Raw genomic sequence first — 22,601 nt, 5'->3', positions numbered from 1 at the left:
TTGTATAAAATATGTACGTGTTGTGACACATTAATCAGCAATCTGCAGTTAAACGTTATTGTCCCTCTACAGTGCATATTTATTGATTTCAAATTGGAAATATGAACAAAATGTCGGTGTTAACTAAACTGACAATCGAAGTGTAGATGAAATCTTTCATGACAGGGTCAGTGTAGTTTTACCGCCATCCTTCTTTGAATTCACAAGAAGCCTATTTGTTCCGCTGCATCTCCTCCCTTTTAAACCTCCACCTCCAAATCTCTTCTCATTCCTCATTTGTTTTCCTCTCTTTCGTTTTCCCCAGTCTTTAAGCCGGAGGAGCTGCGTCAGGCTCTGATGCCCACCCTGGAAGCTTTGTACCGGCAGGACCCAGAGTCCCTTCCCTTCCGTCAGCCGGTGGACCCCCAGTTACTGGGAATACCCGTACGTATTCGAACTAGTAACAAAACTAACCTGGTAAGGGACTGCACTGGCTGCCATTTTGCTTCAACTCCTCTGACAACATTTTTTTTTTTTTCATCTTTTCTATTTTGTCTCCTTTTTGTCATAGTTGCATAGTATATTTATTTTATACATCTGCTTCCAGTTTCTTTAATTCTTGAGTTTATTTTTCTACCATTGCATGTCAAAAGTTAAGAAAAATGACCCCAAACATTGTGTGTTTTTTATCTTTTTTTTAAATTTCTTTTCGACTCTTTTGGACATTTGCTTTTTACTTTGATGGAAGTGGCAAAAAGTAAACAATATAATCAAATTGACATTATTTGTCATTGATTCACCTGATTTGTAGAAAGATACAGTATTGCATGACCTAAGCATCCATCAGAGTAATTCTCCAACTACAACAAGGAGACAATAGTTGATGTCAGAACTGCATTTCGTAAGCAAAGGAAAGAGATGAATTGCTTCAAGCAAACAGTTGTTGAGATAATTGCTTTCATTCATCACTTTAATTTACGTGGACTTTGCTTTCTGACATCACATTTTAGGTTTTAATTTGAAATCATGTTTTCTTTCTTTTTTTGTAGTCTCATCCCAGTGTTTCATTGCTAGCTTTCTAGTTCAGTTCCTCACCAGTAGTAGTGTTGGTGGGCGGTGTGTAGAGGTGGGACAATAACTTTTACAATCATTGCGTCCAAATTAGGGGGTCAAAGAGGACTTGATTCAGAATAAGACTCTCTTGCACACAGCTCCACTCCTCATTAGTCAAGAGAGAAAAATTATGCCATTTTCAGAGCATTGATGAGCGAACACCAGGCTATTGGCTCACCTCTGTACAGGAACCACCACAGTCAAGTGATGCGACTTTCCACTGCTGTTTAATTTAACAACTCAGTTTTTCAGATACTCTCAATGACAATGTAAGTTTCTAACAAAGCGGTGGGGTTTGCGGTGATGTGCGTGTTGCTGTAGGTAGACCTAGTAGTATGCATCACCTGGGATTCAGAGATCTGGGATAGAACAGTGGTTGCCATGTGACACTGAGATGAACCCTGCTCTTTGAAACTCACACCACCTCGTCGTTTGTTTTTGGTTGAATCTCCAAAAAATGCCTTCTTTTCCTTTACCACTTTATCCCCTAGCTTTCTCAAACGCCGCTTCAGTTTGAGAGAAGAAGCGGAAGGCAGGCAACAGAAAAAGAAAAACGACCTGGAGACTCATCCAGTCCTCGTACATTTGCTTCCCCTCAGTGCTGTTGGCTTTAACTCCGCCCTCACATCACCACGCAGGCTGTCGGCGCTGCTTAAAAACAGGCGTAAAAATTTCTGTCTGCCGTTGCCACTGCTCTTTTCCTCCTGGTTTTTCACCCAAACCGCTTTCTGTGGCTGAAAGCTTTTTTGTGCTTTCAAATTTTCAAATTAAGTTGCGTTCTAAGAGAAATGGATTTTATTGGATTCGGATTCCATTGGATGGAACAGTATATCTAAAAAAAATCTAAACTGAGCATCAGCGATCACCTGGTCATTGTTCACACATAGTCGCTGAACTTTAAACTAGAAGCTAACCAGAGATTAGCTTCCAGTTTAAAATAATAGATTTGTAAATACATTTAGAAGTGGAGAGCTGGAGGGCAGAAGTTGTCACGTCTCTGTGTTTGCGCGATCGTCTTCTCTGCAGCGCTCAACTCCCTGTTGTCTCCCTGCACCCACTTCTCTCCGCGCTCTGGTCCCACCTGGTTGACTCGTCATACCTTCACCTGCTCACCACAACTTTGATGATGACTGTCATACTCTTCTTCCCCACCTTTCAAACCTTGGTGCCTCGGACGACTGGACCCTCCTGCCCCATCGCTGGCTTTCCTCTCCGAACGTTTACGACTTCACCTCGGCCCGCTACTCTGATCCCGACGACGGTGATCCCTAAGCAGGACTACTTTGACATAGTGAAGAACCCCATGGACCTGTCGACCATCAAGCGGAAGCTGGACACGGGACAGTACCAAGAGCCCTGGCAGTACGTGGAGGATATCTGGCTGATGTTTAACAATGCCTGGCTGTACAACCGCAAGACGTCCCGCGTCTACAAGTACTGCTCCAAGCTGGCAGAGGTGTTTGAGTCGGAGATTGACCCCGTCATGCAGGGCCTGGGATACTGTTGTGGGAGGAAGGTGAGAAGGGATCTTATTTCATTAAGCCAATCTCTGGTTAGCTTCTAGTTTAAAATAATTGTTTTGTAAATACATGATGATTGCAGGGCTACTTTCTGTTTGAGCGTTAGCTGTTTAGCTTAGCATAATGACTGGACACTGCTATTCTGGCTCTGTCCAAATGTCACATCATCCGCCCACTAGCACCTTCAGAGCTCATTCGGTATCACATTGTATATTGTTTGTTGAATCTGTGCAAAAACTGAAATGTCTATTTAGTGTCTGAATCTCTAGAGTAAACTCTAGAGATTCAGACACTAATGGGGCGTTTCCACCGAGCAGTACGGTACGGGTCTGGTCTGTTAACCATGATTTGGCGAGCGTTTCCACCGCCAACAGTACCCTTACTTGTAGTGGTAACGTCACTTGATAGGCGTGGTTTTGGACATAAAGTAGATTCAGTAGTCATTCGATCGCGCGAAAACTGAAAGCTAACCGCAAACAACAATGGAGGACATCCAGCCGATCCTGTTCTTGCTTCTGGATATGTGGCACGTTAAAGTAATGCTGCGCGGCGACATTGTTGCGACGGTGTTGTAGTTTAAAAATGGCGCTTCGTGTGTTGTCTTTCCCCTTGCGGCATGCGCAAATGACGACACTCTTTCAACCAATCAACGTTCTGCAGTGAGACTAGCTCCACCCTTTAGTACCAAACAACTGTGCCAGGTACCCCAACGGAAGGGTACTCAAAAAGTGGTACGGTGCGGATTTTTGGTACTTTTCTCAGTGGAGACACAAATAAAAGGGTCCCGACCCGTACCGTACCGTACCGCTCGGTGGAAACGCACCATTAATAGACAATTTTGTTGCCTGGCAACAAAAAAAAAAGAGTAATTGAGTGTGAGGATGGATCAATGGAGTAGGCATCAATATTCAATGCACCGCCTATTTTCTGAACTGTTACTTTAGAAAGTAAGAGTAGGGCAATGTTTAGACATGGTGGGACCACACGTGAGTCAATGAAGTCATCAAAGACGTGTTTTGAGCTATCTGTATGTCTTTTGGTATCTTGTATTGTGTGCTTGTGTGTGTGTGTGGATCTTCTGTAACGAGTCTAAAAAAACAACTTTTCTTTTGATCTCTTTATTGTTGCAGTTTGAGTTTTCCCCGCAAACTTTGTGCTGCTATGGAAAACAATTATGCACCATCCAACGTGACGCTGCCTATTTTAGCTACCAGAACAGGTAAGGGCTTTCGGCACATTGCCACACAAGCGCACACACCCACACACGTCATAGTATTATGGACATATTGCTAAAGCAGCTTATGTGTTGTAGTTTGCGCATTGATTATATTTCCTTTGTGAAATCACAGATGAGTTTTGTCTACAAATGGTTACCCTGGCACCATCCTCATAGCTCACCGTTTTTTATATTCATTATGTGCTCATTCATAAAGTGGGCTCCTGTCTTCTTCAGTGTTTGCTCTTTATTTGTCATCACATTGTTCCCTCTGAGTAAATGTACACGCCCAAACACCTGATTGCACAAATAAAGAGAAGGCAGGTTCCCACTTTATAAATGAACTAAAAGGATGACGGGTCTCTGTTACTTTGCCATTTTCTCGTCCACCCTTTCATGTTCGGAGACTCGTATCCCCCACCACCCCCCCCCTTCCTCCTCCACAGCTCCTAGTGGTCTCATGTTGCTGTAATGTTGTTGTTGTTGTTGTTTACCACTGAACGTCTGACGCTAATCTTTGCTTTGCCTTGGCTCTCTGTCCTCTGTTGGTTGTTGTTCACATCTTGTCCGACCCTCCATGTTTACCCCCTCCCTCTCTGTACCCTCCATTGTCTCCGTCTGACATGTGACAAATTATTTCACGCTTTTTTTAAATGTTTATTTTGACTTCCCTTCTCCCCTTCTCTCCCTCCTTTTTTAACGCTTGTGATGTCTGCATTGGCCTGTTTTGGTGTGACCAATCATCCACTCCACAATTTATGCGCAAAATCAAAACACCCGCCCACACAAAAACCCTGCATCACGATTGGCTGCTTCCTCCTGGCGACGACCCACCTTGCCCACTGCCTCCTCCTGTGTGTCCGCCCCTGGCCTCTCCTGCCCTGCCCTGATTGGCGGCTGCTTCTTCGTCCCCGCTCTGTGATTGGCTGTGCTGATGACGAACGGTGTAGTTCACCAAAATATGGGCTTCTTGCTGACAGGTACCACTTCTGTGAGAAGTGTTTCAACGAAATCCAGAGCGAGAGTGTTTCCTTGGGGGACGACCCCTCGCAGCCTCAGACGTGAGTACCACGACACCCTTCTTCTTCTTCTCTCTCACACCCACAACGCACATACAACGGCGCTCCCATCAAAACTTTGATAGTGTTGAGTAATGCTTGTCGAGATTTTATGCAATTCTGTTATTAGAAGCTTGAAAGGTGTAACGGCTGTCAAACCCCAAAGAAGTTATTTAAAAAGACCACAAAACATAAATTAACGGTTAAGATAAACACAGCTTTATTCATTCAAAAGACAACCTTTTGGTTATCACAGAGGTATAACCACAGATAACTAGCAGCAGTACGTTTTTAATCTGATTCTCATTTGACTTCTTTATCAATAACTTCATTGGGGAACAAACATTACAATTTAAAGCAACAGTGGCATTAACCCTTTAACATCTGGTTTGACCCTTCTTTTCATTTTCCCTCAAACTAATTTCCTCTTGTGTGACGCGCATGTATTTGGAACCAGCTTATTTAGATTGTAGTGGACTTGTACATGTAACGATTACCTATATTTTGATCACATCACCTTGTTTTGTGAAATTGTGATGGAAATGTATTACTTTTTAAATACATTTTTATATTATATATTATATTATTTATTGCATCTGACGTTCTGTGCCATTCTATGTTTCAGTTTCCTTTCCCTTAGCTTTACAACTTCAAAGGGCTTTGTAGTAGTCTGTTGAACGGTTTGGCCCATAGAGAGGAGGGGGGTGGGGGGGGGCGCGTGTTGAAGTCATCACTTCCTATTGGTTAATTGCTTAATAACATAGTTGCGCCCTTTCAGTATTTCACATCACCGTCTCATAGTAACCATGTTCTATTTAAAGACAAGTTCGTATCCCTTATTTAATGAGTGTAATTAACAACCAAAATAACAATATTTAGCTATTATATAACTATTTAGCCAGTGGGCATCAATTCCTATATTCATTTTCTGAATTGAGGATATTGTATTCTGCACACAGCCTGCAGTGTAAAGGTAATCACCTTGTTGTGACTTGATATTTCCCACAGGTCCATCAACAAAGACCAGTTTCAACGAAAGAAGAACGACACACTCGACCCAGAGTTGTACGTGCCCCTTTTCATATTCTCATATATAGACCTTGATTTGCACCATTTCTGTGAAGCTGAAATAGATAAGTGGCTTATGTAATTGTATATGGATTATAGACACAAGATTTTACAAGATCCTACTTTTTTAAAATTATTAACTCTTTAATTTTGCTGTTTCAACATCTTTTGTCTCCTGTCTTCCCTTTACTTAGACTTGTGGAATGTGGTGACTGCGGTCGTAAAATGCACCAGATCTGTGTCTTGCATCATGATACCATATGGCCGTTAGGGTGAGTCAGCTTTCACACTCTGTACATTCTGTTGCGTGGTTGCCTCCTGAAAATAAATGTAGCCTTTTTGTTTTCCTTGAAAAGCTTTGAATCATCCAAAACGTAGATAATGATGCTGTAAGCCGTAAACTCCTCCAGCTGTATAAAGGCTGCCAGTTTAAGATCGTAAAGAGCGCAAACCTTTCAACATGTTGAATCTGAATATTGTTTTGAGAGTATTGTTGGAGTCTGGATCATTACGAAAATAGACACAAAGTAATGTATGTACAGGATTTATCTCCCTTCATGTGTGGTCTGTATAATATTAAAAGCAGTCATTGTCACTGTTTAAGAAAAAGACTGGCGTGAACGACAGTAATCTCTTGATTAAAGCCACTTAATAACTCATTGGTGCGGATGGTAACCTGCTAGTTTAACCATCTACTCTGTTTTCTCACTAACACAGCTTTGTTTGTGACAACTGCCTCAAGAAGGCTAACAAGACGCGGAAAGAGAACAAATACGCATCCAAAAGTAAGTGGAGCGTCTCTAATCTACCGGCTCATTTCTCGTCCGTGTTTTCCGGAGTTTGTCATTTTGCTGTCATCCTTCTTTCTTTTTTCTTTATTGACAGCATTTCAGACATCAACTCTGTTGATAGTCACTCCCCTCCTTACTACAATGGTGATGAAGCAGTACGTTATTGTGCATTCAACTAAGAGCCATGTATAGTGTATAGTATATAAAATGTAGTACTTTAACATATTGGGGGGAAAAAACCTATTCCTTTGTTTCTGCCAACAGCTTGGTGATAAAATTCCAACCACTCACAATGTTTTTACGCTAATTAATCTTGCCGGGCAAACAGCAGAGCTACCATTGAGTAGCCTGGCCTAGAAAGGTTCTGGTCCATAACCTCTCAAACACCACAACATGTTCAGATTTTATGCAGTTTATAACAGCATGTTAACTTGTGAGCTATTGAGATGCTGCTAGTCGGTTTTTGCACAGAGCAAGGCTAGATTCCTATTCCTTTTTAAATCCTTATTGCATACAGTCAGACATGTACTCCACCCGTAGCGGTCTTGAAGAGGGCGGTGAGGTTTATAAAATGGTCACGTTTAGTGACCATGGACGCACAGACTCCGTGGCTCTCACGTCTGTCTTTTTTCTGCCTTATTTATATTCCCCATCTCTCTTACTCATAGTCGTTACTGTTTTTTGCAGGACTTCCTCATACCAAGTTGGGGTGCTATTTGGAGACGCGAGTCAACGATTACATCAAGCGGCAGAACATCCCGGATTCTGGCGACGTCACCATCCGCGTGGTCCATGTGTCAGACAAGGTGGTCGAGGTCAAGCCGGGCATGAAGTCCAGGTAATCAATGTCACTCATGCAGCAGAGTAACTCTTCCACAGCCTCGAGTTACACTCCTCAGTAGTCCGCCGGCGTAAACTGTATTTGGAGGAAAAAACAGTGGATATCTGCTGTGGCTGGGGAAATACTGATGAGACTTTATAAAGCTCCGGGTTGCAAAAAGCAATGACTTTCTGTTCACACCATCTTCTATTTGCTACATTGATGTTGATGCTGTTATCGGACCTGGGTGGGCACTAGAGTAAGGTCCTCCACTCCAAAAACAAATGCACATGTTTTTTGTTGCCAGGTAACAGCTGGCTGACCACGGTGCACCGTAGAGCAAGTAACGCTCAAGTCTGACAAGTAGCTGAATGCAGTGTTTATTAATATTTTAAACACTGTTAACACATAAACGCATAATAGCAACAGGACACGTTTTATTTCAGAGGCATCAATCTGATTCAGATCAACATCTCACTGAGTTTGAAACCAACCATTGCTACAACAGTAAAATAATGCTTGTGTTTTAATTAATTTTAAAATATGGCAATATTATTAAATCATTATGCATTTGCAATAACCCACCAGTTGGTGTTGCCCATTAAACATCTCGCTCACCTTCTGTGGCATATCTGGAGAACTGCTCATCTGATGTCCTGTGTTTAATTTGGACATAAAATGCGTTAAATATTCATAAATCCTTCCACTGCTACACTAATTTCCAAATGCATTCAGTGCTGCAGTGTCGGACTGAGCTCTAGTGGATATGTGTGCAACACATTTAGTCAACATCTCTGTGTTTGACTCTTGCGACTTGATTATTTAAATTATTATGAACTCGTGCATTAAAAGCATTCAAATGTGGGGAGTTGTAGTTGTTGCTGTTCACACATTTGTGATCTAGTTTTATCGACAGTTCAGAAGATCAAACATTATGGCCGAGGTAGCAGAGAGTTGTTGATGACGTTTCTTGGATTTCATAGCGGTTCACTTCACTCAAGGTGTTTTTGTCTCATTTCCCTCCAGGTTTGTTGATAGTGGAGAGATGTGTGCCTCCTTCCCCTACCGGATGAAAGCCCTGTTCGCTTTCGAGGACATCGACGGAGCGGATGTGTGTTTTTTTGGCATGCACGTTCAAGAGTACGGCTCGGACTGCCCGCCGCCCAATCAGAGACGAGTGTACATCTCTTACTTGGACAGCGTACACTTCTTCCAACCACGACAAATCAGAACTGGAGTCTACCACGAGATCCTGATCGGTTACCTGGAGTATGTCAGGAGGCAGGGGTAAGAGACGAGGCTGTGTGTTCATCGGGGTGTGTGTTCCATGCGCTGCTCCAGACAGAATAAAGGGAAGCAATTTACTTCTGTTTCTAATAATTGAGACGTGTCTCTCTGTTTCAGATACACAACGGGTCATATCTGGGCCTGTCCACCCAGTGAAGGGGATGATTACATCTTCCATTGTCACCCAATGGATCAGAAGATCCCCAAGCCTAAACGATTGCAGGAATGGTACAAGAAGATGCTGGACAAGGCGGTTGCTGAGCGCATTGTCCACGATTACAAGGTGACCCATGATTTCACTTTAGTCATCGTACAAATAATATCAGTAAATGCCCCTCGAGATCTTGACTCTTCCACAATATCAATATATTACAATGTCAAACTTTTGAAGACCGTTGTCCATCTCATTTTTTTAAACACTAAGGTGACTGTCTCCAAACACGGACAGCAAAAGCTAAAATTAGTATGACCCGGACACTATGACTCGGTAATTTGACGCCCGGAAAGTCAAATATCCTAAATATATATAAAGATTTACACGTCGAACTACTGCAGGAAAGTTACTTTGATGAGAGAAAGTAGTAAGACACATTACATAACATGTCATTTAGCTGACTCTTTTATCCAAATCGACTTACAATAAGTGCATTTCCACATAGATACAAACTCAGGAGAACGAGTAACAAGAAAGTACAATTTCCATCAAATAAGCAGTTTCAAAACATGTTATAGAAAGTGCCATTATAAGTACAATTTAAGTGCTACCATATGTTAGTGCTACGGTTCTCAGACCCGCTGGGGCAACGATCAAAGAGCTTTTATTGCGCTATTTGGAGGTGTTGAAGCGGGATATCTTATTGTGAAAGGCCAAAATTGGGTTCCTGAATATGTTGTCAGCATTGATGGTAATTTTGGCGACCCTTTAACCAATGTTTAATCTCTGTCCGGGTCATGCCTACAGCGGCGCACGGCTAATAAGTCATTTTACTGACTAGTTAAGACATTTTTTACTTTCATAATTTATACAGTATTTGGCTTGAAAGGTAAGCAGCTAACGCCTACTTTAACACCGTTGACTCACCTGAAAACATTACACAATTATTTTACTTAATAGTTTTACTGCATAGTTAGCTAAAAACTGTCCAGGTCAGGAGACTGGTGTTATTCTTTCAGAATATAATTTCACAACAAATCCATTAGTTCTTTAGTTTTTTTTTTTTTTTTAAATAACAAAATGGATGCACAACTATATGACCACTGGGCAAACAATGAATATCATGTGATGCATTCAGAAGACTCAGAAAAGCTACTAAACTGAACAAGTGGTGGCGTTTTTACCATCCATAGTTTTCTATGGTCAAGAATAAACTGAACCAGTGTTCTCCAAGCAATTGACTACTCGTCTCTGCGTCCCCTCAGGACGTCTTCAAGCAAGCCACAGAGGACCGGCTGACCAGTGCCAAGGAGCTGCCATACTTCGAGGGCGACTTCTGGCCCAACGTGCTGGAGGAGAGCATCAAGGAGCTGGAGCAGGAGGAGGAGGAGCGGAAAAGGGAGGAGAACAGCACCTCCAATGAGAGCACAGATGTGAGAAGAGTAGGAGTCTAGATCTCGTTATCACTTCCAGGCTCTTTTTTGGGTAACAAGATATTTATGTTTTTTTAAACCTTTCAGATCACAAAAGGTGACAGCAAGAATGCCAAAAAAAAGAACAATAAAAAGACAAGCAAGAACAAGAGCAGCATGAGCCGAGCCAATAAGAAGAAACCAGGGATGCCCAATGTTTCCAATGACCTTTCCCAGAAACTCTACGCCACCATGGAGAAACATAAGGAGGTATGCAGGTCTAATGTGGTTTTAGGAATAGCTGCTTTCTCTTGTATTGCATTATATGGCAAGAACATTAAGCTGACCTGTAGTCAGTTATTACATCGACTTCAACTCAGTGAATCCAGGTTATTGAAGTTGAGTTAATTAGCGGCCGTCAGTGCTAAATCTCAGTAGCTGCTGTTTTATTGTTGAGCAGGTACAGCTTATGCTATGTTAACTGGACGTCCTTTATGGACTGCGGACAAATAATTTAAGATGATTACTCTGTATTTTAAAATGTACAAAGAGTTGCATCACTTTTGTGCGTGAAAGTTGTTTCTCAGAGATTCGCCAGCTCTTCCTCACTACAGTATAAAAACAACCTACTAGTCTGCACTAAAATGAAAAGCCAATATTATTTATGGTATCGTTGAAACTATGTTCCCGCACAAAACATTTACTCTATGCGAGCATAGACTTCTTAAAGCTGACCCTCTACACTCAAATCCCTAGGTCTTCTTTGTCATCCGACTCATCGCTGGCCCCACCGCCAACTCGCTGCCCCCCATCACTGACCCAGACCCTCTCATGGCCTGTGACCTGATGGACGGACGAGATGCCTTCTTAACTCTGGCCAGAGACAAGCATCTGGAGTTCAGCTCTCTCAGGAGGTCCAAGTGGAGCTCCATGTGTATGTTGGTGGAGCTGCACAACCAGAGTCAGGACCGCTTTGTCTACACCTGCAATGAGTGTAAACACCATGTGGAGACCCGCTTCCACTGCACTGTGTGTGAGGTGAGAATCCGGACCCATTTCTGCCTTGTTTTTCTCCTTTTTTTTTGTGAAATGGTCAGCATGATGTCAACCGGAAGGTTTTTTTTGCTTATCAATTGCATGTCGATCTGCACCCAAGTCGGTACATAAAACTAATTTGAAGCATTTAGTTGCACAGTAATTTAATCCTGCACTTGGATTCAGGTTTAATTCCCCATCCCTCTTTTTCCTTCCCTTCCTTAGGACTATGACTTGTGCATCACCTGTTACAACACTAAAGGTCATGAGCACAAGATGGATAAGCTGGGGCTCGGACTGGACGACGACAGCAACAACCAGGCGGCGGCAGCCACCCAGAGCCCTGGAGATTCTCGCCGCCTCAGCATCCAACGTTGCATCCAGTCACTGGTCCACGCCTGCCAGTGTCGCAACGCCAACTGCTCCCTGCCGTCCTGCCAGAAGATGAAGCGTGTTGTTCAGCACACCAAAGGCTGCAAGCGCAAGACAAATGGCGGCTGTCCTATCTGCAAGCAGCTCATTGCTCTATGCTGCTACCATGCCAAACACTGTCAGGAGAACAAATGTCCCGTCCCGTTCTGCCTGAACATCAAGCAGAAGCTCCGGCAGCAGCAGCTGCAGCACCGCCTCCAGCAGGCCCAGATGTTAAGAAGGAGGATGGCCAGCATGCAGAGGGTGGGGCAGCCAGCTGTAGGGCCGCCAGGGGGAAATATGGTAGGACTTCCTTCGCCAGGGAACAATGTTACCACAGCACCCAGTACCCCAACATCTGGTGGAACACAGCCCCCAACACCCCAGACACCCACGCAGACCATGCCTTCAGGCGCACAGCAAGGAATGTGTCCTGGACCTGGGGTTCAGCAGCAGCAGCAGCAACATCAACCGCAGCAAGGTGGAATGCCTCCACAAAGTGGCATGACTTCTCAACACCCTCTTCACCACCAGTTCCCGCAGATGGCGGTTGGAGGAGGCGGGCCTGGGGGGATGATGGGTTCTCCACAACATCAGCAGCAGATGCTTTCTCAGGTCCAGCAGCATAGTGGAGCAGGGTCCAAGCCTCAACAGCTCCAACAGCACCCCAACAATTTGCCTCAATATGCCAACAGACCCCCGGGCTCATCGCCAATACATCAATCCCAGGGCAAACCAATCCATGGCTCTGCAACGCCTCCCCAACAGCAGCTTGGTGGCGCTGTCATGGCTGGAAATGTTGGTGGCCAGCAACCTCCTGGCCAGTCCCAGGGCCAGCCTTCCCTGCCACAGCATCAACAACAGCCCCCTTCTGGTCCGCCACCAGCAGCAGTAGAAATTGCCATGAAGATCCAACAGGTAGCCGATGCTCAGAGGAAGATGGGTCTGCAAAGACAAGCAGCTGCGGGCTTGATGCCTCTTCACCCTCATCATCAACAGGGTCAGGGTCAACAGATGGGCATGGGACACCCAGGGGCCGGAGGGATGGTTGGAAACCAGGGTATGACACCACAGAGCCAAGCAGCAGCAGTTCGGGCCCACATGGATCAACAACAAAGTGCTCCACCAGGTATGATGGTTGCTGCTGGTGGCCCCATACAGCAACCCTCTCAGCAGGGTCAGCTGCCCCCTCAGGTACAGCTTCAACAGCAGCGGATGGGTGCTGCACATCAAAACCTACAACAGCAGCAGTGGGCTGGCCAGGGGATGCCACCTCAGCAGAGGCAAGCTATGATGAACCAAATGAGCCATCCAGCCATGGTGGCAGCTCAGCAGCAGCAGCAGCAACAGCAGCAACAGCAGCAACAGCAGCAACAGCAGCAACAGCAGCAGCAACAGCAGCAACAGCAGCAACAGCAGCAACAGCAGCAACAGCAGCAGCAGCAGCAACAACAGCAGCAACAGCAACAACAGCAGCAGCAGCAACAACAGCAACAACAGCAGCAGCAACAACAGCAGCAGCAGCAGCAGCAGGCTCAGAACCACGCTGCCTTGATGAATATGGCACAGCAACAAGGTGCTGGTGGTGGGATCCCTGGGGGAGTCCCAGGAGCTGGTATTGCAGGTGGGAACATCCCACAGGCTGCTCTTCAGGAGCTTTTAAGAACTCTCCGGTCGCCCAGCTCACCACTCCAGCAGCAGCAAGTCCTCAACATCTTGCGGTCAAACCCACAGCTCATGGCTGCTTTTATCAAGCAACGGGCCTCAAAATATAAGGGAGCCCAGGGGGGGGCAGGTGGAGTCCCTGGACTTCCTGGTTCCACGGGAGGTGCTGTTGCAAATGCTCTGGCTGGAGGAGGCCCACAGATGAACATGAATACTGCAGGTGGTGGCCAACCAGGGATGCATATGGGGGGTCAGGGAGGGGCAAATGTTAAAATGGCAACCATGGCCCAGCTACAGCAGCAGCAACAACAGCTACAGCAGCAACAACAACAGCAACAACAGCTACAGCAGCTACAGCAGCAGCAGCAGTTACAACAACAGCAGTTACAGCAGCAGCAGCAGAGGCCGATGCTCACCGGCTTGCAACAGCAGCAAGTGGCAGCTCTCCAACAACAACAGATGCAACAACAACAACAACAACAGCAGGTGCAACAACAACAGCAAGGTGGCGTAAGAGGTGTACAGGGCCAGGGGTCACAGATGGGGAATCTCAACAGTCCCCAGTTCAGAGACCTGCTCATGAGACGACATCTCCAGCAGCAGCAGCAGCAGCAACAGCAGCATCAACAAATGGGAGTAAATCACGTTCAGTTCCAGCAACCACAGCTAACACAGGGGCAGGGCTACATGGCACAGCCAGGGATGCAGCCTCCCTCAGTGGGACAGGGCCCACCTGGAGGTCTGCCTCTTGGCCCTCCGCAGCCTGGTGGTCCCCCAGGCCAGCAGGGCCAAGGTTACCCAGGGTCGGTGGCCCAACAGCAGGCAGCAATCCAGCAGAGGCTCCAGCACCATCTTCAGATGCAGCAGCAGAATACCATGGCTGGCCTGCCAGGGGGTGATGCTGGGCCAGGCGGAGGGGGTGTAGGAGGTCCTCAGCAGCCACCTCAGGGCCCTCAGCCCACTCAAAGTGGACCCCAACCTCAGGCCATGCTCCAACAGGCCCTCCACCAGAGGCTGCTCCAGCAGCAACAGCAACAGCAACAACAACACCAGCATCATCATCAGCAGCAGCAGCAGCAGCAGCAGCAGCATCAGCATCTGGGCCCTGGGGGTTCACCAGCCCAGCACAGCAATCCCATGAGCCCGCAGCAGATGGCACAATCCCCACACCTGCAGGGCCAGGCGCTGTCCACATCGCTGGCCAACCAGGTGCGATCCCCACAGCCTTCACCCAGACCCCAGTCCCAGCCGCCACACTCCAGCCCCTCCCCGCGCATGCAGCCCCAGCCCTCTCCACATCACATCTCCCCCCAGATGCAGACGGGGTCCCCACACCCAGGCCACCTAAACCAGCACCACCCGGGCATGGTAGTTCCTCAACAACAGCAGCCAACGACCCAGCAGCAACAGAACTCTATGGAGCAGTTTGGGTCGGACCCGAGCGCCATGCTGTCCCAGCTGAGTGGCATGGCAGGTCTACATGGGCCGGGGGGCAACGGTCAGGACCAGTTGAGCCAGAATATGAATCACAATCCTTTAGACATCATGTAGGAATTCTACTTAGCGTGTTGAGTGGAGCTGAAAGGCTCAGTGATTCTTCACACGAACTGCACTCACCCAGGACAGTGTTATTGTTATTACTTAGCCTTTCTTTTTTATACCATTATTAAATGTTATTTAAAATGTTTTCAATAAAGATGCATTGAACTGAACTTCCTATGGGAGATGAACAATAAATCAAGCAGTCCTTAAATAAATTAGAATAAATTAAATGTAAGTTATTGCTGTTAATATATTTTTTTTTTGCCAATTGTGGACATAGGGGGGCGGTTTCACTCCCTCACCTCCACCTCTCGCTGAATACTACGAAGGTGATATTTTTGGGGGGTAAATAGGAGTTCTTGCCTTTTTTTTTAAGAAATGTTTTTAGGAATAAAAAAGTGGTCATGGATTAAAGTGGAAATGATTTAATGCAAATAACTATTGTTTCCCCGTGAGTCAGTAAATATTTTTATTTGGCAAATTAATGTGGATTATTATTAATGTAAATCCAAACATGATGCATATCCTTATGGGTTTTTTTGTTAAATGTTTGGGTTTACTTATTTATTTTCTCTTGGGGGGGGGGGGGGTTTATGTGCACCGAGACTGCTATAATTCGTATAGAAATATATTTTTGTTATTGACTGGGGTAGTGAATATTTCATTTCACGTTAGATGTCTTTAGTTGGGTCCGTCCAGGTGGGAACAATGAATTGTCAGTATTGTATTGCAGTGGTTGGGGCTCTGCTGTGAATTGAGATGTTGAACGGACTTATTGTGACGCCATGGCCAGCTTCTGAATCGGACGTGGACCATGCTGGAAGGGACTCCTCCCTCGCTAACGTGCTAGCCCTCTCCCTCGAATGTGTGTGCACTCCTTCCTTTAAAGACACTTCATATGGAGCAGTGGAGGCTTGGGGAGGGGGAATGCATACCTGTGTGCCTGAAACATTTAGAGTACATGGGCTGGGATGTGAAGAAAATGGGTTGGATGGGCTCCTTTTTAGTGTTTTTAGGATTCTTCTGTTTTGGAGTAAACAGAGGATTTTGATCCAAATGAACTGTGTTGCACAGAAATTAGGAGAAAAGTAGGAGCTGTGAGCACTCCGTCTCTTTCTGCCTCGTCTCCTTTGCTGCTCTCCTTGGACTTTATATCCTCCCTACTCTTCTCCTGGGAGAAGTTTCTCCATCCTCTTTCTGCATAAACTTTGGGATTTTAATTTAATATTTTTTACTGTACAAAGGAAACACAAACTGTGGACTCATACTGTTTTTTTTAAAGGTTTTTTTATAATAAAATAAATTACGAACAGCAAGGAGTCCTGCATGTTGAGTATTTGATGAATGACTAGTACAACTAGTTTTATAGAGACCATGGCTCTGCATTTCCAAGACCTAAATTCTGGCTCACTTTTAATTTAGCTCCATCACCATGGAAACCTATGCTGCACACATAAGGGACACCCATATTGAACAATAAGGGGATGAGTAAAAATGACTTTCTGCGCACGTCTCCACGCAGGGTTTCAAATACTAACAAACGTAGGGCTAGTTTACCAAAGGGTCCTGTTGATGGCTTAATGCCTTGTAAATTATGTTTGTTAGTGTGAAACCCTCCCTCGCAATACCACCACTTTAATCCAGACATATAGAGCCTATGATTCAGCAGGCATTCAGAGACCATTAGCTTACACTTGATGGCGTCACTTAAAGTAATTTCACTTTCCTGAGAGCATCCTGTCTAGTGGTGACACACGGCAGTTAAGACATGGTCAATAGTAGTCGCATAACACATTGTGAACTATTGGAGTAAATGGCTTTTCCAACAGGTACTGGAGGTGGGCGTGACTGAGGGTCACAGTAAGATGGCCACACCTGTTTCATGTGGAGCAGCCCTGTGCCCCCCCCCCCATGCTCTCGCTTAACAACCCTCTTGGAGCTCAGATGCTAGTTCTTTGTCCTCCTTGAGTCACATTAATGATTGACTTTGAATTCATAATTAAATTGTTAGTGTAAAAGTATATGTATATGTATATATATATATAGTATTCTTTTCTAAAAAAAGCATAAAAACTTCTGATACCTGTTTGATATATAAAAGTATATCATGAAACCTCCCCAAAGTCACGGTCTTGTCTCAGTCTTGGGGCACTCTGGTCTTGGTCACAACCTGGTCTTGGTTTATGTGGTCTTAACACGGTCAACTGGTAACTTCTGGATTTGGGGGCGCTGTTGACCATAAAACAAAGTCAGTGACTGTTTGAAACAAGTGCAAGTGGGATGCATTAAAAGGAAAACATGTCTGGATTTGTATATCAGGACTGCCTCCAGCTCTTCAATACACTTTATACATTGTATTATAAATACACTAGAAACATATTTTAAAAGAAAAACTGCCTTTGTGGTGCTGTGAGGTCTCCTCAAACTACTATTTCATATTCAATGTGTATTAAAAGTACTTCCAACACGATAAATATTCTCCAGGAGACAGTTATTTTTGTACATATTTATTGGAAATGCAGTCAAAATAAAAATCCATTTTTAGAGAGAAGACATGTTTGACAGTTTCTTATTCAGAAAAAGACATAAGTGACATAAATTACTTTAGCTTATACGTACATATGACATGCAATAAATAATCGCTCACTACAGTTTGACCGAAGTTACATTTGCTTCCATTTGTACAAAGCAGAACAGCAGCGCTGTAAACTGATATTGTCTTTTGAAACGCACAAAGGCTAGTGAAAAGAGCGGACTATCAATTGGTAATACAAAAATAGAACCAGGTAGCATTTCATACTTGAAAAGTAAAAGGACAGACAGACGGCAAACACAACTGTGTATTTCTTTTTGTGCATCCAGCCTCCTTGAAATACAGAACTTCATCTAAGCAGGAAGGCATGAATTCTTTCTCTTTGCTCCTTTTCTTTTGTGACAGAAATAAACCTCTTCAACAAACTACAGGACAGGGCTTTGTGCATGTGTGGCATAGACTGACAGGGCATGCAGCTATCTCTGTGCAAATACTGAAAAAAGAGCGACATTTTTACAAAACATTATTCGTAAGAAAGAGGAGCAACTGAAACAGGCCCCGAGAACAGTTTTGAGTGTGTGACCGATCTGTGGCTGGAAAGCACTGAGGACGTCTGGAGAAAATAGCTGCATGGAAGTAATAATGTGGAGTGTTACGTTTGCTGGGTCAGCATGAGTCTCCTGCTCTCAGTGAACCCAGTGACCCCGGGGGAATAAAAACCTGCCCCTGACAAACCCTTTAGTCTGCTGGATTGAATGGATCATTTGAGGACTTTCATGTGGGGCCTCTGGCTTCCTCTCACCCTTAACTAAATGAGCCACAATGATAAAATGACCACTCGTTTTTTTGTTTAAAAGGCAACAATGTCTTCACTGAACTCAGTAGGTTATGAGTGTAGCTTTGTAAACATGAGAAATTACCTAACATACACAACTATTTACATGTACAAAATGAGTGGCAAGTCTAATCATGGTTATTTCGATCTCTCTTTCTCATCATTCAATAGCCTTTAAAGAAGCCTTCAGCCACCGAGGCTTCTTTAAAAGTCACTGTCAGAAAGTTGACAGTCACGTCTGTGGATATCACGTTCTTGGGATGTGGTACTGCAACAGGAGACCTCTGACCACCTGGTGTTGTCATGGTGACACCCTGATTGCCGCCCCTAACTTCCACCTTCGTCTCCTCTGTAGCGCCGCAGTCACCTGCGGTCTCGCTGCTCTTCTCAGCGCTCACTATCACCGAGGTCATGTCGTTGCTCTGAGAAACACCACTCCCTATCATGTGACACTCCGACCCTGACTCCACATCCTCCTCCTCCTCTCTGTCCCAATCCGACCCGTCGCCCGCGGAAACCTCATCCTTCGGTACGGCCTCTGGTGCTGAGGCACTGGCTTCTGATTGGTCGCGCGCAAACATTTGGTTCTGTATGGTTTCAGATGTCCCCCCGCCTGGTCTGTCTGTCCATGTTTGTGCACCTACCACTGTCAGGTCGGCGTCCGCCTTCTCCTCCAACTCCATCACCAAGTCCTGTCGCTCCAGCAAGGGTGGGGAGCTGCACTCGGACAGACCTTAAAGTCCAAAAACGAAAAACACTTAGTTTATCTGTTAAGGTTAAAGGGCACAACCAAGCTATCGCTCTTGAGGTGATCAACTTGACACCAACCGTATAAACTATCCTCACGTATCTCCTCGGCGGTGCTCTCAGATTCCTGTTTTTCTTCTTCACTGGTGCCCCAGTCCTCCTCCATGGGCTCCTCTTTCTTCCTCCGCGGAAAGAGGGTTTTGTTGGTGGGGCCCTGCTGGCCTCGTTTGGACAGCCTCTGCTTGATCTTCCTTCTGGCTAGACGGCGGTACAGGCTGCCCCGCTCGCCCTGGTCCACGTCCGTACTCATGGCGCGAGTGAGGGAGAGACGCAATCGAGGCGGGGGCTTCTCCGAGACCTTGTTTGCACTGCGGAGGTCCATGGCGAAAATGTTCTGGGGGAAGGCGAAGGTGAAGAGCAAAGTGTTAACACACAAAATGTGTTCAAGTACAAGTCTGTCATCAAAATGTGTTGGATGGACAACTGTGACACACAGGTCCTTTATGGGGAGTCTTCAAATATGCATCTTGTAACATTCTATTGTTTATACTGTCGGGAAATCCCATTAAAAGGACCAAAACCAACAATGGACTGATCCTACTGGCTGCTGACTGTGTTTCTAAAAGCCTGATTAGCCGAGTCTTTTGTGCCATGGAGCTCCACAGGAGTCGTGCTAGCGGCTCGTGTGACTGTCCTCAAGCACGACTGTCCTTTGAGCTTCCCTTCTAATGTTGTGTGTTAACGTGCTCACAGTGATGATGTTGACGTGCTGATATTTGTCTGTTAATATTTGCCACATTTTCCATATTATTTTGTTCATAAATCAGAGTAGAAACTTGAAAATTCACATGATTGGACCTCAATGTTTAACTGGGTGAAATGCTCCTTGAGGAAGATGAACACTGTGGTTTATTTTGGGTCGTCCCACATACACTGCCGTGCCGCTGCGCACCAACATAAAAAAAGTGTAGTAATCCGCTAAAAATAGTCTGCAACAACTTAAGCAGTTTGAGAACGGTTTTAGTTTTATTTCTTCCACTCCCATCACTTCATTTCATTTCAGTCGATTAAAGCACTTGTTATTGCCGAAACAAGCATCGGCGGCCTGTGCTGCAGGGAGCGCCACTCAACTAATGAATACAGTTCATAAGTATAATGTCTCCTGAGGATCTGGATTTTACTCTCATGGTGTCAGGTTTCCTCATCTTAGGCTTTAGACTTTAATGATGTTGATTTTGAAAAAGAAAACCTGTATTACAAACAGTTGATGTGGTGTTGGGAAGGCAGGGTTGGGGTCAAGTGAAATACAATATAGTTGCATCACAGTAAATTAGCCTGACCTTTCAACCTTTGCTGCTTTAATTTGGACTCATTCTGAATGCAATCAAAATGCCTCAACTCAAAAAGACACCGGTCTGAGATGTTCCTGAAAGACGACATTTCTGCCTAGCAATCAGGACGGAGACTTTTTTCGAAATAAACAAACTTCTTGCTGAGCAAACAGCATTGGTGACAACTCGTGAGACGAAGGAGAGAGGCAAAGTGTCGCTACCCGCAGGACAAGCCTCCTGGGACGGAGACCTTTCCGCCGGTAGGCCAGCGCTCTGATCTTCTCCTGACTGGAAGAGAGAGAAGAAGAAACAGACTGTGAGCCGAGGAACTCAAAGAATAACACAAAAAGTGCTTTGCAAGCATAAAAAAATGTATACTCACTTCTCTTCATAGGCCAGGACCAGGCGCGGGTCCAAAATGTTGTCCTCTGGTTCCCAAGTACTGTACCTGCCAATATGAATATTAATTCAAATAAGTCTATCTATGGACCCATACATCTGTCTGTCTGTCCATCTTCAGCGGTCATGGTGCTCAAGTATCATTGAGGATATTTTGAAAAGGCGGTTAAGTTTGTGCTGGAAGGATGAGATCACTGGAGGATGACTCAAGGCTTACTCACTTTGGGGACCATCCCTGCCATTTCAGGAGATACTCCACATTACCCTGAAGAATCACAAAGAGAGAGAGGACGATTAGAGGAGATGCAGCCGAATTCAATGACACAACCTACATGTTAAACCTGGTTCAGTGTGATGCGGGAAAGGAAGTGCGGCGTGAGGAGGGAGGCTCGTGGACATTCTTCTCTCTTTCAAACATGTCCAGATGACGTCAATGACAGCGGGACAGCGGCTCTTTTTTCTCTCTCTCTGGCATCGCGGTGACGTAGCCACACATGGCTCCGCCTTCCGGTTTTCCAGAATGTACGAGCCCTCTGTAGAACGCGTTGCACCGGGGGCTGCGATAGGTGGGGCCACGGGGACATGTAAACAACGTGGAGTTGCGCAACGTTCAACCAGCGAGCGCTGGAATGATCATCACAGAAAATAAACTGCGTTCCCCGGTTTAGTGCGTACAATTATCGCCTTATTTTGTCATTATATAAAACCGAACTTTATATAACGGCACGTGAAGCGGCGATCACACCAGAGGGGTGTCGCGCTAAGTCATCTCCTATTGCACAACAGCCTGCGCTGTGTGTGCACATGCTGCGTCAATAACAACAATGTGCCACTCAGTTACTGGGAGGCGAAATCCCCCCTCCACTGTGAAAACATCCAAAATAAAAATAAATAAATAATGTGGTCACCATAAGGCAGCATTCGGGGACATTACGCTGCAGTTTCCCAGCGATACTCTTAACGCTCCATCCACAGCGCACACTGGCCGTATCCGTATCCCGCTTTGAGGGAACACACCCCCTTTTCATACTACTACATCTGCCTAAAGGTCCCCTTTAAAACGCGTTTACTGCTGCAACATCTCAGCTTCTGCACGGGAAGGTTACAGGACGAGACCCGGGCTGCGAAACACTGTTAAACTATGCGGTTCATTTACAGCACCGATTAGTGTGAAGCTATAAGGAAAGTGAGAAACCCGGTTCTGGTTAATGTCCATCAGCATTGACCCAAACAAACATTAGTAAATAAGTTATAAGTTATATCAGTATAATATAGTATATTAGTATTAGTGATCGCTCTCTACCTTTCTCACTCTCTTCTTGGTGATAGACTCCACAGCGAACACTTGGTCTCCCACTGAAGACAGCTCCATCACGCACGCTGCTCCACACGCTCCAAAGAAGACGCGAATTGTGTCCCTGCAGCTGTACAGGAAAAAAAATAGCCTTGATCTAAGGGGACGGAAAGACAAAAACAAAAACGAAAACTCTTATGTTCCAGCTTGTTTTTTTTGCTCCAGGTGAGAACACTTGCTTGGAAACGCTGAGTCTCTGCGCCTCCCTCACTCTAAACTCCAGCTGCCTGCCTCCCCCACTTTTTAAAATCTGCGACACAACATCACAGCGCAGGACAACGGGCTCCTTTAAGTGGAGCGCGCCGCCTTTCCATTGCGTAGAGCCGGGGCC

At 45.3% G+C, this 22,601-nt stretch overlaps 2 protein-coding genes across 6 annotated transcripts in view; one reads left to right on the top strand and one right to left on the bottom strand.

Annotated features, from left to right (window-relative positions):
• The window catches only part of LOC119220793 (histone acetyltransferase p300), a 30,797-nt gene extending 14,078 nt beyond the window's left edge, over nt 1–16,719 (top strand). Inside the window, exons 17-30 of one of the 4 annotated variants that reach the window (XM_062566109.1) lie at nt 305–423; nt 2,369–2,608; nt 3,743–3,831; nt 4,809–4,889; nt 5,895–5,951; nt 6,149–6,226; nt 6,672–6,739; nt 7,433–7,583; nt 8,592–8,852; nt 8,970–9,135; nt 10,272–10,439; nt 10,527–10,688; nt 11,175–11,456; nt 11,679–16,719. In XM_062566109.1, coding sequence (XP_062422093.1) covers nt 305–423; nt 2,369–2,608; nt 3,743–3,831; nt 4,809–4,889; nt 5,895–5,951; nt 6,149–6,226; nt 6,672–6,739; nt 7,433–7,583; nt 8,592–8,852; nt 8,970–9,135; nt 10,272–10,439; nt 10,527–10,688; nt 11,175–11,456; nt 11,679–15,080 — 5,324 coding nt within the window. In that variant the 3' untranslated portion in view covers nt 15,081–16,719. Of the gene's footprint in view, nt 1–304; nt 457–2,365; nt 2,609–3,742; nt 3,832–4,778; nt 4,890–5,894; nt 5,952–6,148; nt 6,227–6,671; nt 6,740–7,432; nt 7,584–8,591; nt 8,853–8,969; nt 9,136–10,271; nt 10,440–10,526; nt 10,689–11,174; nt 11,457–11,678 lie in introns of all 4 variants that reach the window. The other 3 variants (XM_062566108.1, XM_062566107.1, XM_062566106.1) reach the window with 3 other exon arrangements.
• Nucleotides 16,720–17,562: 843 nt separating this feature from the next.
• On the bottom strand, nt 17,563–22,601 carry cbx7a (chromobox homolog 7a). 2 transcript variants are annotated; one of them, XM_037477034.2, is made up of 7 exons: nt 22,450–22,601; nt 22,220–22,340; nt 21,138–21,181; nt 20,900–20,965; nt 20,739–20,805; nt 19,268–19,580; nt 17,563–19,172 (listed from the first exon to the last, which is right to left on the bottom strand). In XM_037477034.2, the coding sequence occupies exons 2-7, from the start codon at nt 22,286–22,288 to the stop codon at nt 18,604–18,606; spliced, it is 1,128 nt and encodes a 375-aa protein (XP_037332931.1). In that variant the 5' UTR covers nt 22,289–22,340; nt 22,450–22,601; the 3' UTR covers nt 17,563–18,603. The 2 variants fall into 2 exon arrangements, with proteins under 2 accessions (XP_037332931.1, XP_037332932.1); XM_037477035.2 differs by having other exon boundaries at nt 19,286–19,580; nt 22,220–22,583.

This window comes from Pungitius pungitius, chromosome 12 (genome assembly GCF_949316345.1).
Source record: "Pungitius pungitius chromosome 12, fPunPun2.1, whole genome shotgun sequence".
Classification (NCBI taxonomy): Eukaryota; Metazoa; Chordata; class Actinopteri; order Perciformes; family Gasterosteidae; genus Pungitius; species Pungitius pungitius.
The sequence above is the reverse complement of the archived record's forward strand: the minus strand, read 5'-3'. Positions and strand labels throughout refer to the sequence as shown.

Excerpts from the sequence above, each read along its gene's own strand:
- cbx7a (XM_037477034.2), bottom strand. The coding sequence starts at position 22,288 with ATGGAGCTGTCTTCAGTGGGAGACCAAGTGTTCGCTGTGGAGTCTATC. Across the intron at positions 21,182-22,219 it reads CCAAGAAGAGAGTGAGAAAG|GGTAATGTGGAGTATCTCCT; the intron begins GTAGAGAGCGAT and ends GTGATTCTTCAG. Across the intron at positions 19,581-20,738 it reads CCAGGAGGCTTGTCCTGCGG|AACATTTTCGCCATGGACCT; the intron begins GTAGCGACACTT and ends GCCTTCCCCCAG.